Source organism: Arvicola amphibius, chromosome 15 (genome assembly GCF_903992535.2).
Source record: "Arvicola amphibius chromosome 15, mArvAmp1.2, whole genome shotgun sequence".
In the NCBI taxonomy this organism is placed as follows: Eukaryota; Metazoa; Chordata; class Mammalia; order Rodentia; family Cricetidae; genus Arvicola; species Arvicola amphibius.
In genome coordinates, this window is record NC_052061.1 from 8,572,302 (window position 1) to 8,591,152 (window position 18,851).

Consider the following 18,851-nt stretch of genomic DNA (forward strand, 5'->3'; position numbering starts at 1 on the left):
GTAAGTATATTCCAGTAAAATGTCTCAAGAAAAGAATTGAGACCAAAAGTAGGGTTGTGATGGTGCATGTCTTTGATCTCAGCACTCAGGAGGCAGAGGCAGAGGCAGGCAGATCTCTGAATGGACACCACCTGGGTTTAGAATGAGTTCAAGGACAGCTAGGGCTACACAAAGAAATCCAGTCTGGAAAAACAAAAAAACAAACAAACAAACAAACAAACAAACTAAAACAGAATTTGAGGCCACGTGTGGTGGCATACATCTTCAATCCCAGCATGGAGAAGATAGAGACAAGCTATCTTCTGTGGGTTAGAAGCCAGCCTGGTCTACATGAGTCTCAGATAATCCCGGGCTCCATAGTAAGACTGTCTCGGGGTAAGGAGGGGTGAGGAGAGACTAATTCAACTTAAAAACTGAGCAGCATAAAATCTGGCCAAGGAAATTTCAGTCCTAAAATTTAGTTTACACCTATGAATTCACATTTACAAAGCCAAACAAATAATGAATACCATAATAGCCATTTAAATAATTTATTCAGAGAATATTTATTATCTATGTACTAGTTTTGTTCTAATTTCTGGAGAGATAAGGTAAGTAAAATAAAGTATTATCCAAGTGGAACCTACATGGTTCTAATATAGGACACTCCTAGTAAGAAAAGCAGTAAGCATTGTGACATAGAACAAGGGTATGGAATAAGAGTATGATCACTGCAACCTTACACATGATAACTGAGAGATGATACATAAGCCAAGACCTGTGTTGATATCTAGAATTCTAGCAGAGAACGCATCCCTGGTAAAAGTAGCCAACACAAAGGGTCTAAAGTATCCATGGAAATATTCAGATGACAGCAAGGACAGGGTTGCTGAAAGCCGTGAAGGAAAGTGAGGGTGCAGGGCAGATGCCAAAGCATCTGGAAACTGACAGGAAGGCCTTATTCACAAGGAGAAGCTACTAAGTGGATCTGATGAGAATAGGAGTTTGTGGCTGATGAAGTGAAATGGTCTGAAGATGCCAAGGACAGGGTCACAGGAACCATTCAAACAAGTGTTGTTAGAAGTGGCCAGGTCTGACGAATCTTCTTAAGTTACAAGTGTGGAATGAGACATGGAGAAAACTCAAAACTTTAGAGCAGTGGTTCTCAACATCTGGGCAACTACCCTACAGGGGTTACATATCAGATATCCTGCATAGCATATGTTTACTTTATAATTCATAAGAGTAACAAAATTAAGTTATGAAGTATCTACAAAATAATTTTATAGTTGGGGTTCACCAGAATATGAGGAACTATATTAAAGGGTCGCAGCATTAGGAAGGTTGAGAACCACTGATCTAAAGATTTGGCTTGAACAGCTGAATTGTAGAGCTCCTGTTCACAGCATAAGGAGACTAATGATTGTGGTTTTGTACATGATAAGTTTGAAATATGCATAAGTTATATACAAGTGGAGATGTTAACTAGGCTGCTATAAAATAGCACCAAGTCTAAGAATCTAATAATCCTAAGAGAAAGTTAGACACAAATGCTTAGGTATTAAAAGAAGCAAAAGTTAAGAACTGGTTTGTTTGTAGTTCATCTCATACTGGTCTTACACACTGTCCACTACTAAATTAGACAACAGCTCCAGTAGAGTATTTCTAACATGGGTACAAAGTACAAACTCAGGGCTTTTACCAGGCTATGAAAACAGGACATATATTATAACTGGGGCTCTTGGGTCTGATTAATAACAGTTTTGCTATGTTCTTTTATTGTAATACACATAATTCCTTTATGACTCATTTCATTCAAGTATGAAGCTAATTTAATAAAATCTATTTTACAAGGTTGCAATTATAAAGATTAAGTAAAAGAATATATGCAAACTTTCAAAAATCACTTGGCACACAGAAAATAGTTGTTTATAGATATTATTTCCTTATGTTACTCTTTCCCAAGTAAAATATTTTACAAGGCTTTGCAAGTACTATAGTTCTTAAGCCATTCAAAAAATTAAAAACAAAGAAACATTCAACTAATTTATTAAAATATATTCAAGAGACTTAACTCTAAGATTGTATCTGTATGTACTTTATAGTACAGATATATTTTGTTCATTATGAGTCATTTTGAAATTAAAAGTCTATTCAGCTAATATTTTGGAAACTTTAACATTAATCATAAAATATAATGTTTGATATATAGCATTCAATTTATAATACATCAAGAATCTCTTTGCTTTGGACTATATACTAAACTTTGATATCTGTATTAAAGGTACAGCTTAGACCAAAAAACAAAAACAAAAAAACCCCAGAAACTCTTAATGTGTCAAGATTTTAGTTGTTTTCTTTTTTTATTATTTAAAAATTTCCATCTCCTTCCTTCCTCCTCCCCCTGCCCTCCCTTCCCCTCCACACATACCCCCCCCCCCCTCTCCAGGCCAAGGACCAACCCTGCAACGGACAAAGGTCTGATCTCTAAAATATATAAGGAACTCAAGAGAATAGACTTCAAAATGCTAATTAACCCATTTAAAAAATGGGGCTCTGAACTGAACAGAGAATTCTCAACAGAAGAAGTTCGAATGGCCAAAAGACACTTAAGGTCATGCTCAACCTCCTTAGTTATTTTCTTAAAAGTGAATTCAGAAGGTAGGTATGGGGGCAGATGCCTGGAATCCCAGGACTTGGATTGGAAGCTAATGTGGAAAGAGTCCCATGAGTTTAAGGACAGCCTGGCCATAAAGCAAGACTCAAAAAATTATCATATCTCAAAAAATAATAACAATTAATTTAAAAAGGTATATAATTATTTTTATTATGTTGAAGAGCTTTATAATTCTGCATTTGTTTGCTAAGGGATAATATATTATGTAAGGGAATCAAACTAGAATCCATACTGTAAAAGTGCAAGGGAGGTAGTTTTTGACATGGCTGAGAAATAAATGATTGTTTATGTGCTCAATTTCATACACATGAAATAGTTTCAATTCTGTAAGCAGGAGGGAGAGTGATGTTATGCAAACAAATCTGTCTATGCCACTCATTTTCAGCAGGAAATATAATAGAAAATCAGTTATAACTGGAAGCAAAAGCAAAGGTTATACACATTATCTTGCTTTAACTTCTACTGCCATCATATGGTCATCTGCATTGTAATTATTTTAGAACAAAACAATGAACGAAAGGAAGTATATTTAGAAGCTACTTAGGTAGCCAGTCACATTTGTTCTAATTAAAAAGTATATTTGGTCTCAATTGAGTTTATTGATTTTTCTTTTTATTTCTGAATGAAGTCAGAAAAATTCATAATAACATTCAAGAGCACAACTTGGAATTTTATGTCTTCCAGGTTGTCCTATCTCTGTCTCTTGTGATCAGAGGGAATCATACATGCTAGGCAGTCAGAAGGAAGCATAAAAGCTAGACAGGTGCTTTACTGTGGAGAGTCCCCTGTCAGGCTACAAACTAAATTAAACAACTCTAAAATATAAATATATTGAACATGAAAAAGAACCTTAGTCTTGCATCAATATGAATTTAATGTCATCATAATCACCAAAAAGTAAGCATTTAAAGAAAGGGTAGTGGAGGAACAAGAGGGTGATCAAAGAGAGTTATATCAAAAAATAACGTATATTTAAATAGTTAGAAAATTAAATTATTGTAGTTAAAAAATTATAGGCAATAATCAATTTATACATCTGTATAAATCAATACTATGCTACAGTAAACTAGAAACAGTAAACTGACTTTAGTCATTACTTTTAAGCTACTAAATTTATCACAATATAAATATGAATGAGCTCAACATAAAAGTATGAGATTTAAATATACAGAAATTGTAAATTGTTAACATGTAATATTATCTTATTCAGCTGTGGTATTTTAAAAAAATAAACAAAATGAGTAATAACACACCTGTGAATCCCTGAAGTACATCTCATATTGCTGTATCATCTGTCTGCTAATCAAGCTCCCGTGATAAACCACAACATTGATATCAGTCCACGTACGGAATTCTCTTTCCCAGTTTGCAATGGTAGAAAGTGGTGCGATAATCAGGAAAGGTCCTTTTATACCAGTCAGAAGGATTTCGTAGAGGAATGTAATTGACTGAATGGTTTTGCCAAGACCCATTTCATCTGCTAAAATGCAGTTTCGTCTGAAATAAATAAATGTATTACCCATGCATACACACACTGGACTTTTTAAAATACTATTGTTTTTAAAGATAAATATTTAAAAAGAAGTAAGAAAACAATGAAAATATTTTCATTTATAAAAACATAAAAATTTGCTAATGCAGAGTTAGGTGAAGATTACAATTTTATTATAATCCTGTAAGGGAACATTAAAGATTTTTAGAGCTTCAAATAAAGATATAGCCCAGTAAGTGTTTGATTCTAAGAGTGAAAAGACAAGAGCAAGGCACGTCAAGTGTTCAGGAAGTACTTATTCAACACCTGCTGCTGTCTCAGGAAGGATGAGATGGATAGAAAGAGAACATGTTCCCTGTCTTCTAGGGGCTTGTATCTATTAGAGAGCAGACATGCAATATACATAAATAAATAGCCATGCAAGCTGCTACTGTGGCTTTCATCAGTGGCTTCGCGTTAAAAACGCCTACAGAGCTTGAAAAACAACAAACAAACAGGTAACCAGGTCTTTTCTCTATACATTCAGATTCAGAGTGTATGGAATAAGATCTAAACAGTTGCAATTTCTAAAATAAATTCCACAGACGGTTTTGCTCTGTGGCCAGTGACAAATATAAATAGTAAATGTTCTTATAGAAAATCAGAGGGATATGACAATAAATAACAATCTGGCTAGAACAAAGGAGAAAGCTTCAGGTCACTTTTGATAAAAATTTTCAAAGAACAAAGCAAAGGGTCAAAAGTTAAAAAAAAAAAGAAGTTCGAACCAGGGGGCTAAAAGTTGCTTAATATGAACAACAAGGGGAAGAAGGGAGGAGAGATTAGTGAGACAAGTCAGAGCCATGCAGAGAAGATATTAGACATTATTTCATTATGCAAAGTCAGGCACTAAAAATCTTTTAAAAATACAACAAAATTAAGTTTGTATTGTAAGTTCTAGTCCAGTGCTATGGCAGATAGTAAAGTACTAGACATTTGGGCCTACTTCTCAAGATACAGGGATGAAAGTTCAAGCACAGGAACTCTGTAGTTAAGTACTTAAGGCAGAACATGCCAAAGCTATGATGGCTTGGCCCTATTCACCAACTACATGTATGAGGTAACAACCAGACTTGAGTTTAGGTAAGTCAATTAATTGCGCTATATTAACCATAAAGAACAAGTTTGATATATAGAAAATAAAAAGATTAATTTTGAATCTATTATATATGTAGTATATATGTCTGAATCATATTCAGACAGTTAAAGACAAAAAATATGGAATCAAAGCTCAAGGCCTTAGAGATAAAGTTATGGAGTCATTAAAATATTGGCTAGTCTAAAAGGAGAGTGTGTAGCATGTCTGTTGAGATGGATAAGGGAGAAAAAAATAAGGAATCTGAAAAATTAATTAAATATTAAATCTAGGGCATGGTGGTGGGGAAATCAACAGATAAAACATAGAAGAGAAACCTGTTTAGCAAAGTGTTGAAATAATCACAGAGATGCTAAAGATCTTGGAGTCACACTGTAGAAGGTGGGGGATATAAGAATGGGAAGAAAGTTTAATGGAAGAAATGGCAACTTGTATATAATTAACACAGGAGAGATGAACTGAAGGCTAAGAATATTCTATTAATTAGGAAATGAGAAATTTCAGAGAAGAACAGAAACAAAATCCACAGCTGGATAGAGAGATACATGCCTGTAATCCCTATGAGACTAATACAGGACTCTCATGAGTATGAGGCTAGCACAGTCTACACAGTGAGTTCTAGACCAACACAGGCTATCAAGTGAACAAACAGAGAACCAAAATCCAGGCTGGTGCAGAATAAAAAGAAAATTGGGGATGAGGAAGTGAATGGGGAGCTCTAGTTTTTTGTATAGAAGTTACAAGGGGGGCTTGAAGTAGTTAGTGGGAAGAGCAGAGTCAAAGGATTTCATTTTTTTTTATTTTCATTTTCATTTTTATAAATACTCAAATCATTCACAGATTTAGGCAAACAAGTCTTCCAGCATAGATTGAAGATAAAAAAGAGAAGGAGAGCTTACTGAAGACCAGGCACAAGACAGCCTGAAGAGTTGAGGTAGTGTGATTTAATCGTGCTTGTTACACATGAGGTTAAAGCTATGAATGGCTACACTTAGAGAAGTGCTGGAAGGACTGGACATGAAAATGGGCAAGAATTTGATAATTCAGAGCCTACTGTCTCTGGTTTCTTTATGAAGCAGTCACATACAGAGAGTGACCAGAACAGAGAATGGAAGGGTAGAGGGAAAAGGTCAAAGGTTAAACCGGGCAATGTAAAAAGTGCAAAGGGGTACTAATGAGTGAGGAAAATTTTAAAAATGCAGTATTATTTTACCTGGAAGCTTCTCTTGAAGGAAATAATGATTAATAATTAAAAAGCATAAACCAGAAAAGAGAACACTGCATGGGCAAGTAAGTCATTCTCATGCCACCTAACTGAACCACGTAACTCAAGAAATAGTGAACAACTCCGAAGAAAGAGGTTAGAATTCAAACAGGGAAAATGCATTTCCAAACAAGAATCATTAAATTGTTGCTATCATGTCTAGTAGCAGAAACTTCAATGATAGTCTGCACACAGTACTATACATAACACTTCATTCTCATTTATGGTATTATCTTTTAATTTCTTTGGAATTATCTTCTTACCTCAATAAATTACTTGAGATTTGTTTTATAAAGTATTTTGAACAACTCAGAAAATGAACAATAGCCAAGGGACATTCACTGGTATGTTCCCATGATTTTATGTTCATTCATTAACTGCTTACAGTCTATGTCATTTGAGGTTTAAATATTAGCACTCTATATAATTTCTAATGTCTTAACATACAGTTCACTCTACAGATACAATCACTGACATAAATTGTATGTTGAAAAGCTAAAATAATGAATAGTTTGAGACTACTGTAAAGTTATTTTAAATTTAACTTTTAATCAACAAACATGTGAGTGTATATACTTAAAGGAAGCAACATTAAGACTGGCATTCAAAATCATAATTTACATTATTTTTCTGAGATATCTTCATTATTAAAAACTTTCCAGCACAAAACAGCACAGCAACATAAGTATTTATTTTAATTAACACACTTGGCATATAAAAAAAAAGGAATATACTAAAATCTTCTTACGATATACTACATACCTATTATACCAATTGAACAAAAGCCAGTTGAGTCCTTCTAGTTGATATTCCCTGAGTTGATTACCATTTTTATAGTCCCTGGATTGATCTATTTTCTTCCAAATATTAGAGGGAGGTCGATCCTTTGTGAACAAAAATAAAATGAATGATGCATTTCAGATGTTTATCTTCCACACAACTTACTCATGGCAAGAAACCTTGCTTTTAAAAGAACCTAGAAGCCAAAGCATACAGTATATGATGAAACTTTACCTAATAGTTAAATATCAAATTAATTCTACTCAGAGGCTTCCAGAAAATAGAACAGTGAGGCACACCCTGGAATTCATCCTGTGAAGTTTTGATGCTAAAATCAGGGGACATTACATGAAAAGGATCTACGCACCAATATTCTTCAAGAACAGACATTTAAATTTTCTTAGCAGAATTTTCACTAAATGGACAAGTTTAGAAAGGGCAGTGCATTAAAACTAGAGTTTTTACAAGGACTAGCCAAGTAGGTTTAAAGTTTTAAATCAAACAGATTAAGGAAAAAAAAAAGGAAATAAACAGAATTTTAGTAGATACAAAAAAAGGCACCTAAAATAGGGAAATGTTCTTTTGTAACAAAAAATATTATCAACACTATATTATAGGCTCAAATAAGTATAATTAAGCAAGGAAAAGAAAAACACCATTAAGGTGGAAATTACAGAAAGTTAACTAGCTGGCCTATGAAAGTTCTGTGACTGCTCCCAAAATCAAGTAAGGGCTCTTTACAATGCTTCACTGCCAAGCTCCCTCAGACACCAAGTGTGTGAGCAGAGGGTGAGGAAGAATGCAGACTGACAGAGAAGAATGTGCAGTGCTCCAGAGTAGTAGCATACTTTAGCAATAATGGAATATATGCAGTAGGCCAGCCCCAGCTTTACCATTTACAATACAGAACTAGCACAGTTAATCCAATTTACCCATGCAATGAAAACATTTTAGGTTCTTAAAAGGAAATAAAGTTAGTAAGGAAATACATGAATCGTATAGTTGTGAGTAATAACTGGCTTAGAGAAAATAATTAAAAGGTAGGTTTGATTTGAATTTTTTGTTTAATGGAGAATTAAGAATATTAGAGATGGAATTGAGAGTAAAGTGTATATAAATGATCTGAGAAAGATAGTAGGAAACTTAAATTCAGAGACAGGGAAAACTGTGTAGGGTTTTTTTGCATTGTTGTGTTTTGTTCTCTGTATAGCCCTGGCTGTCAAGGAACTCACTATGTAAACCAGACCTGCTTCTGCTTCTATTGGGATTAAACACCACCACCCAGCCAGGGAGAATCTTAACTGGTGTTGGTGGGAATGGAATTTATATTTTGGCGGGAATGGAATTTATAAAAAGATACTTGGTGAAATTTTAGGGGCACAATTATTCAAATAAGTTATATCTCTAAACCCTCAAAAACTATATAAGGACTCAATATTCAATGAAGCATTATTTATAATAGCAAAAATAAAACCCAGGATTATCTACCAACAGAAAAGGCTTAATTTAGTTGCATGAGACATTCTGTAGCAATTTAAAAAATACTGTATCGATTATACACCAAGAACTACATTAACTGAAAGTTAGGGCTATGGATCTAATGAAGTATGTGTGGTTCAGAAAAGATTTGGTTGTGAATACATGTACCACACAAACACAAGAATTGAAGATAACCTTAACCCTGCTAAATACAAAGCGCTAAGATCTTAAAAAGCCGCCCAAGAAAGGCTCTCACCAAATGTCTTGTGTCAGGCCTTGAAGCTTGCAGTTGTTCAAACTCTTCAATTTTTGCAAGATCCACATCTTCTTTTAATTCCCAGGTGCTATCTTCATATGGCAATGAGCACCATTTTACCAAGTAGTAAATCACAGACTAAGAAAGAAGTTGTTTTTTATTTTACCACTTGTAAAGAAGTAAATAGTTTAATTATAAAATGTTTATAAAACAACTTAAGTATATACTAACGTCCATCAATAAAAACAAAGAAACCATTGTGTGTGGGGGGGTGTGATTTGAGACAGGGTTTCTCTGCCTGTAGCTTTGGCTGACCTGGAACTTGCTCTGTAGATCAGGTTGGCCTCAAACTCAGAGATCCACCTGCCTCTGCCTACCAAGTGATGGGATTAAATGAGTGCACCACCACTGCCTGGCCAAAGTAATCATTATTTTTTAAAATAATTTATGTGCATGTCTGGTTGCCCATATGTATGTGTCTCATGTGCATGCTAGGTACCTACAGGGATAAGAAGAGGGTATCAGAGCCTCAGACACTGGATTTAGGCAGTGGTAAGGCACTGTGTGTGTATGCTGGGAACGGAAACTGGGTCCTCTAAAATGTGGCTTGGGTGTTAGGTTTTTATTTAACAAGTGTATTATTAGGCTTGAATATTTGGAAATTTTAAGGTATTTCTTAGAAAAAAAATTTTAGATTTATTTATTTTTACTTCATGTATATGAGGTTTGCTTACACATATGTATGTGTTCCAAGTACACAAGTTATACCCATGGAAACCAGAAGATGGCACTTGAATTCTGTAACTTGAGTTACAGGTACCTATACCATGTAGGTTCTGGGAACTGAACCAAGATCCTCTACAAGAGCAGACAGTGCTCTTGACTTATCTCCATATCTCTTAGAAACATTTTCCCCCGATTTTTATTTATTTATTTATTTATTTTTAAAACATTTATTTATTTATTATGTATATAGTGTTCTGTCTGTCTGTATGCTTGCAGGCCAGAAGAGGGCACCAGATCTCATTACAGATGGCTGTGAGCCACCATGTGGTTGCTGGGAATTGAACTCATGACCTCTGGAAGAGCAGTCAGTGCTCTTAACCTCTGAGCCATCACTCCAGCCGATTTTTATTTATTTTAAAGTCTATTTTTATCTTCACATATGCTGTGTACCATGTGTGTACCTGGTAGGTACTCTTGGAGGCCAGAAGAGACTGAAACTGGAGTTACAGACAGTGGGAGCCACAATAACCGTGTGGGTGCTAGGAATTGAACTGGATTCTCTAGAAGAGCAACCAGTGCTTTAGCTGCCGAGCCATCTCTCAGCCCTTAGACACTACTTTTACTGAGTAATTACCTCACCAGTATCCTTATCTTCACAAAAAGACACTTCCAATATCCTGTCTACTTCAACGTAGTCTGGGTTAAAGGGCTCTTCTTCCATCTAAAATTAAAAAATTAAATGTAATGATATCTAAGGAAAAGGTAGAAAGACAAATAAAAATACATCTGTTTAACAGCAGTTACATTTCTAATATGCAAATTCTTCCAATTTAATTTCGAAAAGCTATAAAGGAAATTATAAAGCACCAAGTTGTAAGTAATACAGGCAAACTAACAGGAGTAAAGAATAATGCATTCCAGGTAAGTGACCTACTCTAGCAGACACGTTTGTTTAAAGCTCTAAACAGAGACTCCAACTTTCATTTGCAACTCTGCTTTGGTAATAAGATGTGAAGACCAATGACTCCACTGCTGTCTCACACTGCAGCTGTCATTTTTATCAGACTCTTCTCCTTTATGCAGGGTCTTTTCTTAATATGTACTTATCTATGTGGCTACTTCAAAATCACCTGCAGCCATTCTCTTCCACCTGTGTGTATCCTATATTCTTTAGCTGGTAAGTGGAAACACAGCTCTCTCTGTTCCACATTCACAGATGCCAAAATGCAGAAGTGATGATAGATTGTTTTTCCTTCCTTCACCCTGTGAAGCTAATAAATTGGGAATTTTGTAGCTGGGCATGGTATGCATGCCTATTATTCCAGCACTTTGGAGGCAGAAGTAGGGGAATCTCTGAGTTCGAGGCCAGCCTAGTCTAATGAGAGAATTCCAGAACAGCAAGGATTACAAAGAGAAACCCTGTCCCAAAATATTCAAAATAAATAAAATCAATAAATTGGTGATTTATACATCCTATCTGTGTGTGAGAACTTGCATGCATGTGTAAAACTGGGTTTTGCTATACTGCCCAAATTGAGTGCAAACTCATGATCCTCTTAAATTAAGTGGTACTACCATCATTTGCTAATATGTCAGGTTTTGTACAGATTCTATGTAAGAGTATATGGTGCTAGACTCAGAGTCTTGGGCATGTTATACATGTACTCTACCACTGCAATACACACACACACACACACACACCCCAGTCTCTCTGTTTGTTTGGTTTTATGAAACATAGTTTCTCTGTGTAATAGCCTTAGGTGTCCTAGATGGAACTTGCTCTTATAGACCAGGCTGGCCTCAAACTCAGAGATCTGCCTGCCTCTGCCTTCCGAGTGCTGGGATTAAAGGCATGCAGCACCACCACCTGAATCCATTGTTTTTATTGAAGGGGTGTTGAGACAGGGTTTTTCTGTGTAGCCTTGGCTGTCCTGGAACTTACCCTGTATACTAGGCTCACCTGAAGCTCAGATTCAACCTGTCTCTGCCTCTCAAGTGCTGGGATTAAAGGTGTGAGCCACTAGCACCCAGCTACAGTCTCCCCTTTTAAAACTAATTCAAATCGAGACCTTTTATCTCATCCTCACTGCGTCACTTTTTCCATGAATATTTTAAACCTTTATAGATTCATTTTCTTCTGTATGTCTGAGTGTTTTGCCTGAATGTATGTATCCACACTATGTGCATGTTTGGCACCTACAGATAACAGAAATTTATACCTATTGTCTTGCATAAAACTCAAGTTCAAATGCATCAAAAATTTCAACATAAAACCAACCACACTGAACCCCATAGAAGACAAAGTGGGAAGTACTCTTGAACACACTGGCACAGGAAACTACTTCCTAAATATAACTCTAGTAGCACAGTCACTGGGAGTAACAATTAACAAATAGGACCTCCTGAAACTGAAAAGCTTCTGTAAAGCAAAGAACACAGTCAACAAGACAAAATGACAGCCTACAGAATGGGAAAAGATCTTCGCCAACCCCCATCTGAGGGAGGCGTGATCTCCAAAATATATAAAGAACTCAAAACACTGGACACCAAAATACCAAATAATCCTATTTATAAGTGGGTCCAGATCTAAACAGAGAACTCTCAACAATCGAATGTCAAATGGAGTATTAGTGGTAAAAAAATAATGACATCTTGAAATTCTCAAACAAATGAACGGAATCAGAAAAAGCCATGAGTGAGGAAGCCTAGACCCAGAAAGACAAATATAGTATGTACTCACTCATAAGCAGACATTAGACATAAAGCAAAGGATAACCAGCCTACAGCCAACAGATTCAAAGAACCTAGACAACCAAGAGGACCCTAAGAGAGACATACATGGATCTACATAGGAAAGACAAAAAGACAAGATATTCTAAGTAAATTGGGAAAGTGGGGGGCATGGGGAGATAGAAAGGGAGAGGGGAGGAAGGAAGTGGATTGGGAAAAGATGTAAAGCTCAATAAAAACAAAGGACTGGTATAATAATTAATGAAATGCAAATAATGCCTATTAATAAAATAATAACTGTAATATATTTATATGAGAGAACAAATACTATCTGTTCAAATGTGTCAGGAAAAAATTTCTGTGTATGATAGGAAAAATATTGAGAATTAAAGTAAATATAAAAAAATTTAGTTAAAATTCATGTGAGAATTTGTTGTGCTATTTTAGTAAATATTTTGTTCAAGATAAAGTTTAACAAACCTTAAAAAACACAAAACCACAAAGTAGAGAGGTAGTGGTACACACAGAAACAGGATGACCATCCTTGTCGACTCATAACCAAGTGCTCCAGACCCACTGGGGCAAAACAGTGAGATCTGACAAAAATAAATAAAGATATAAAAGAAACAGAAAAAAAATTTAGAGAAGGACATCAGGCCATTCAGTGAGGCCTGGAGGAGAAAAAAAAGCCTTTTCAATGATGCCATATATACTTACACCAAAGTTCAAGATAAATATGTAATATGTCTCATCTCATAAAATTATGCTTCCCACTTATTTGCTGCATTATTACTTTCATAACTTGAAGAACATGCTGAAAAATATCTTGTGATATTAACATATCCACATTCAACTCTAATCAACAAAATGTACACTAATTTAAAAATACAAGCATTAGCTACCACTGAATTATTGTGTTTTTTAAATATCTTTTAAGACAAAAACTCACAAGGTAACCCTGGCTAACCTGAAACTGCTATGGAGACCAAGCTGGCCACAAACTCACAGAGATGTTCTTGCCTCCTAAGATAAAAGACATGTGCCACTATGCCTACTTATTACGGCTCTTATTTCAGGAGTTTCCAAGCTAATTTTGGGAAGAGGAAAACACATGTAGATAACATTTACAATCAACTATTAACACTGGAAATGTAAAAAAGTAGTGTTTTGTTTTATGGTACAGAGACTAGAATTCAGGGTTTTGAATATGCTACACAAATACTCTACCACTTAACTACAGCAAGCTCCACCCTTAAATTATGATAAACAATACCAAATTTGGTAAAGCTTTTTCCTTACGTCTGCCAAAAAATGTGCCCTCTGTGCTTGTCTTAGCTTGAATCGCTTGATTTTTTGCTGGATCCTTTTATCTTTCAAAAGTTGCTGTTCTGTGGCCCATTCACAGTGGAGATAAGAGCTAAAAGTTTTATAAAAACAATATATTAGCATGATAGAGAAAACTGTTTCTTCATATGCACATTTAATTATAGTTTCCAATACAAATGTACTACGTTTAATTTTACATTTAAGTATTTACTTCATTCAATTTCAATAGATTATATAAGACTAATAAATCAGCCATTTTGATCCTCGAATGCTAAAGAAACTGTAGTCAAAGAATCACAGTTTATCATATGGAAACAGTGACAAACTGACCAGATTTTGTGATGATCAAAAAGTTATGTGCATTAGAACCAATATAATTTTCTTTGAAAAATTTAATCAAAGTATGGAGATAAACTAGAAACTACACAAAAGGAATATATTATCTTATAACTGCTGACTCCATTGATTTAATTCACCTACAACCAATACAGAAACTTAAAATCTTAAAGTCAAATCATCATTGTAGACATCTGAAGTAACAACCTACGATCAATTGTTGTGTATAAAAACAATAAAATCTTAAAGGCTCAAAACAGAAAAGAGATTAATACCTACAATTTATAAAATCATATTTTATAAAGATTCTTATGTTTTGATATAATTTCGAAAAATTCACTCTTGACAAGAAAAGGTTTTTGTTTGTTGATTTTTTTATTTTTTGGATTTTTTTTTTTTTTTTTTTTTGGTTTCTTTTGTTTTTAGAAGCAGGGTTTCTCTGTGTAGCCCTGGCTATCCTTGGCCTAGCACTATAGACTAAGCTGGCCGTGAACTCAGATATCTGACTCCCAAATGCTGGGATTAAAAGACATTTGCTACTATACATGGCCATAAGAGGTTTTCAAATACAGCCTTTATAGTTTTTTTAATATTTATTTATTTATTTTGTATACAAAATTCTGTCTGTGTGTATGCCTGCAGGCCAGAAGAGGGCACCAGACCCCATTACAGATGGTTGTGAGCCACCATGTGGTTGCTGGGAATTGAACTTAGGACCTCTGGAAGAGAAGGCAATGGTCTTAACTCATGAGTCATCTCTCCAGCCCCAGCCTTTATAGTTTTTAATGACTGAGTTCTTATAAGCAATAAACATTTTCATTTAAATGGAGATAAAATGAAAATGTATTAATTATGACTCATTATACTTACAAATTAAGTAACTCATATTTGACTAAACACCATTTCATAATTTTTAATTCAAATACTTACTAATTTTTGTATTTCACAAAAAATTCTTCTATATCAAGCATAACTCCAGGTGATATCTAAAAAATTAAAATTAACAACTGTGATTCAAACAGGACACAAAATATAACTATAAAGCACGCTGTACCATTACTTACTTCCTTTTTTACAACTCTAGAAGACAGTATTTTGTCTACAATTGCAGCATCTTCTTCACTTGGATTTTCCTATAAGGAGGGAAAATATATGAGAGAATATATTCTCAAAAATAATCATCACTTAACAAATATCAGTGTAGCACTAGGACTGAGCACTATGTGAGAGAAAGAATAAGAAGGAGAAGAAGCCCCATCATCACTGCCCTTGCCATCATCTGCACTGTCATTCAGGAGCTGCTCTGACCTCCAACCCAACCCCTCCACGACCACCATTTCCACTGTACCACTGAGGAAATTCAGGTATACAGGTTTCTACTTAAACAGACGGTGGCTAAATGTTAGGTTCATAATATATACAAGAAAAAAAAACTAGAAGTAAAGACTGCTAACAGTTTAGACAGGGGTGGTAATTTAAGCTTCAGTCTTACCACAAACAGCTGCAAAGGCTGTTCACCAGGCAGAGGAGCTGAATTCCTTTTTGTCTTTACAGCGCCTTTGATCTCCTCTTCAGACTGTTTTCCCTCTGCATCTTCTGCATATTTTTTTCTTTTAATTTGTCGATTTGATCTTCTTTTCTGTAATGAATCATAAAGATCTGATTTATATAAATTATTTTTAAACTCTTATACAGAGATACAAAGAATATTACTCTTTATGTTGGTGATTTCTTAGAAAAAAAATCAAAAATATATACAAAATTCCTCACTTTGTCTTTTTCTGACTAAAGGCAATAACATGCCCATGGCCACGAGTTCACACTTTCCCAAAAGCATTACCTCCCATAATTTCAAATATAAATGTTTAGTGACACCTTTGCTTATTTTTCTTTATAAGTTAAGAAAACAAATATCTATTTTTGTTTTGAACTAGTTCACAGCTTGGAAAGGCAGTGTTCTATCAGTAATATCTTTATTAGTAGATTAGTTTTCTTTAGAAACAATTACAAAAATAAAAGGCTAACTTATTTAGTTATCAATTTACTTCTTAAACAATATACATTTTAAACTACAAATAATTTTATTCATTTGCCCCAAACCTAAAAGTTATATTGAATGGTTATTTGTTAAATATTTGGGGCAAAAACACAGAAGAAATTAAGTTCTCTAAAGCAGTGGAAATGTTTAAGACAGAAAATAAAATATTTTAGATTAAATATATGAATCTGTTTAATTAAATTTAAATGAAGTACTAATTGTTTAACTAGCTTTACCAGTTTCTTTATATTTAAAAAAGGAAAACCACACATTAGAAGTCTTTTTAAAGGTAGTACTAGTAGTAACAGGTCTTTTTAATAGTCTAATTTTAAATCAGAACCAACTCCCTAATTATCTAATATCAGTTTTGACAGTTTATAATTAAAAGAGAATTTTTCAAAACAAAGTTACACAACTTTTGACGTTTTCACTTAAGAAAAAAAAAGCTCAGGTTTGTTTCAGAATGCAAAAGGACTTAAGTGTGATTGTATTTCCATGAACTTTGGGAGTCGAGGGGTCCCAACCAACTAGTCCACTGGGCGACAGCAGTCTACTACATGAATCCAATCCTTCTTACTTTTCCTGTTCCATTTCCTTTTATGCACAGTAATTTGCCTGACATTCCTAAAAAGTGGAGTCAGAAAATAGCCCATATATTTTACATATGGTTTCTGCAATATATCTGTGTGAGAACTTTTTCATTATTTTCACAACCATAACAAAACTAACTGTAACAGAATCAGCTGAATTTGTGTAGCAGTAAGAGTTTTTATTGTACTAAGTTTGCAGTGGTTATGGCTTTGTAAAATCAAGTCTCTTTGTCTTTTGAGATGAGCAATACTGCAAAAAAAAAAAAAAAAAAAAAAGAAAGGCAATATGTGGGTAGCCAAATTCCATGCCTTTTGTCTGGATGGGACATCATCTATCATCTACTTATACTATCTATTGGTGGGGAAAGGGGTCTACTGGAAATGAAGCCGGTGTGAGACAAAACTTTATGACTAAGTCAACAACACCCAGCCTTTCTGTTGGACATAAACACATTTATAGATTCTGTTTGTTTGTTTTAAAGACAGGGTTTCTCATGTAGCCCTGTCTGTCTTGGAACTCGCTCTTTAGACCAGGATGGCCTCAAACAGAGATCCTCTTGTGCTGCCTCCCATGTTCTGGGATTAAAGGTGTACTCCACCATGCCTGGCCTCACATTTACATTTTCTAACATCAAAGCAATACTTTGTTAACAGAAGAGACAAGAAGGTAATATATATCCATAATAAAAAGATTACAAGAAATCTACTTTTTTCACATACTAATTTGAAAAACACATGAAGTATTCATTGTTCCCTAGAGGAAAAGTTCTATAAACTTACTTAGGCTAAATGTATGTTTAGAATTCTATTACAACCATCATAAAGATCTTAATGTTCAAAATAGTTTAAATTAGTACTCAACTTGCATTTATTATAATAAAACATATATGAATTATCAAAGTTTCACGACACATGATTTGTAAATAATTAAGCTTGAGAGTCATTCAGTTTTTGTAAGATCCTATGACATATTTTCAACTATCTTACAGTTTCCTTTCTGGTTACTTGGCTACTTATTGGTACTATGAAATGCCCACTGATCTTTAGTAAGAAGTAAATAAATGGTGTGAAAATTTACACTCACAAAAATGTACAGATAACTTTGCAAGATAAAATGAGGGTGACTTATAATAAATGGTTCTTTCATCTTATGAAGAGTTTATCAGCCTAATTAATTGATTTGAAAGTGTGGATAGAAGCCTGCAGATGATCTCATCCTAAATCATATTAGATGAAGTATAAAGCAGCGTATTTTATTTAGGTAAAGTCAAAAAATTCCTCACTTTTATAATTATCAAAAACATCTCTAATGAGTTTTTAAAATGTAGAAGCTAATCTGACATCCACATAACTGGTAACTGTGCCTTTTCAGGGTTTCTCCATGTTTTTTAAAACAGTAACATGTTCTCTCTCCTAGTTTATCTAGCTTTTATCCTCCTATATGAAAGGCTTTGCAGATTAGCTCATTGCACTAACAAAGATGAATAAAGAAAGCACAGGATTTATGTTTTTAAGTAACTAATACTTTGTTATGCTAGAATTAGATCCCCATAAATATTTATCATAATATGCTGCAGGGGTATTTATAAAAATATAAGGTCTCTAAATTTAGTCTAACTACTAAAGTACTCTATCAAAATTAAAGATATAAAATTAAAGATCACATTCATGATTCTAGATTTCTCTTGTCTCTAAAATGTAATTCAACTTTAAGAGTTGATCTTGACAATCCACTGTTGTCACTGAAAGCTATTTCTTCATTTGTAAAATGACACAACCAAATAGACCATAATAAAGATTTATACTTATTAGAAAATATACATTCTCTTTTTATTTTGTTAAAGAAACACACTTGTCAAAACAACCTAACACTACAGTGAAAAAAGGAAGATATGTTTACAAAGAACTATACTACCATTTCACTGTTTGGTAAATTACAAACTGGAAAAGATGGCCACCATTTTTCTAGTAAAAATTAAATTAAAAATTCTGATACTGAATAAGTTAAGTATAAGTTTACCTAAGTTAAGGATAGCATATGAA

The 18,851-nt window shown here is 34.1% G+C and overlaps 1 protein-coding gene across 7 annotated transcripts in view; it reads right to left on the minus strand.

Annotated features, from left to right (window-relative positions):
* Chd9 (chromodomain helicase DNA binding protein 9) overlaps positions 1–18,851 on the minus strand; it is a 214,126-nt gene that overhangs the window by 59,748 nt on the left and 135,527 nt on the right. For all 7 annotated transcript variants that reach the window (XM_038312415.1, XM_038312410.1, XM_038312413.1 and 4 more), the window contains 8 exons: positions 15,673–15,819; positions 15,245–15,313; positions 15,111–15,166; positions 13,818–13,935; positions 10,423–10,509; positions 9,063–9,200; positions 7,310–7,431; positions 3,910–4,153 (listed from right to left, as the gene is read on the minus strand). In XM_038312415.1, coding sequence (XP_038168343.1) covers positions 3,910–4,153; positions 7,310–7,431; positions 9,063–9,200; positions 10,423–10,509; positions 13,818–13,935; positions 15,111–15,166; positions 15,245–15,313; positions 15,673–15,819 — 981 coding nt within the window. The remainder of the gene's footprint in view (positions 1–3,909; positions 4,154–7,309; positions 7,432–9,062; positions 9,201–10,422; positions 10,510–13,817; positions 13,936–15,110; positions 15,167–15,244; positions 15,314–15,672; positions 15,820–18,851) is intronic.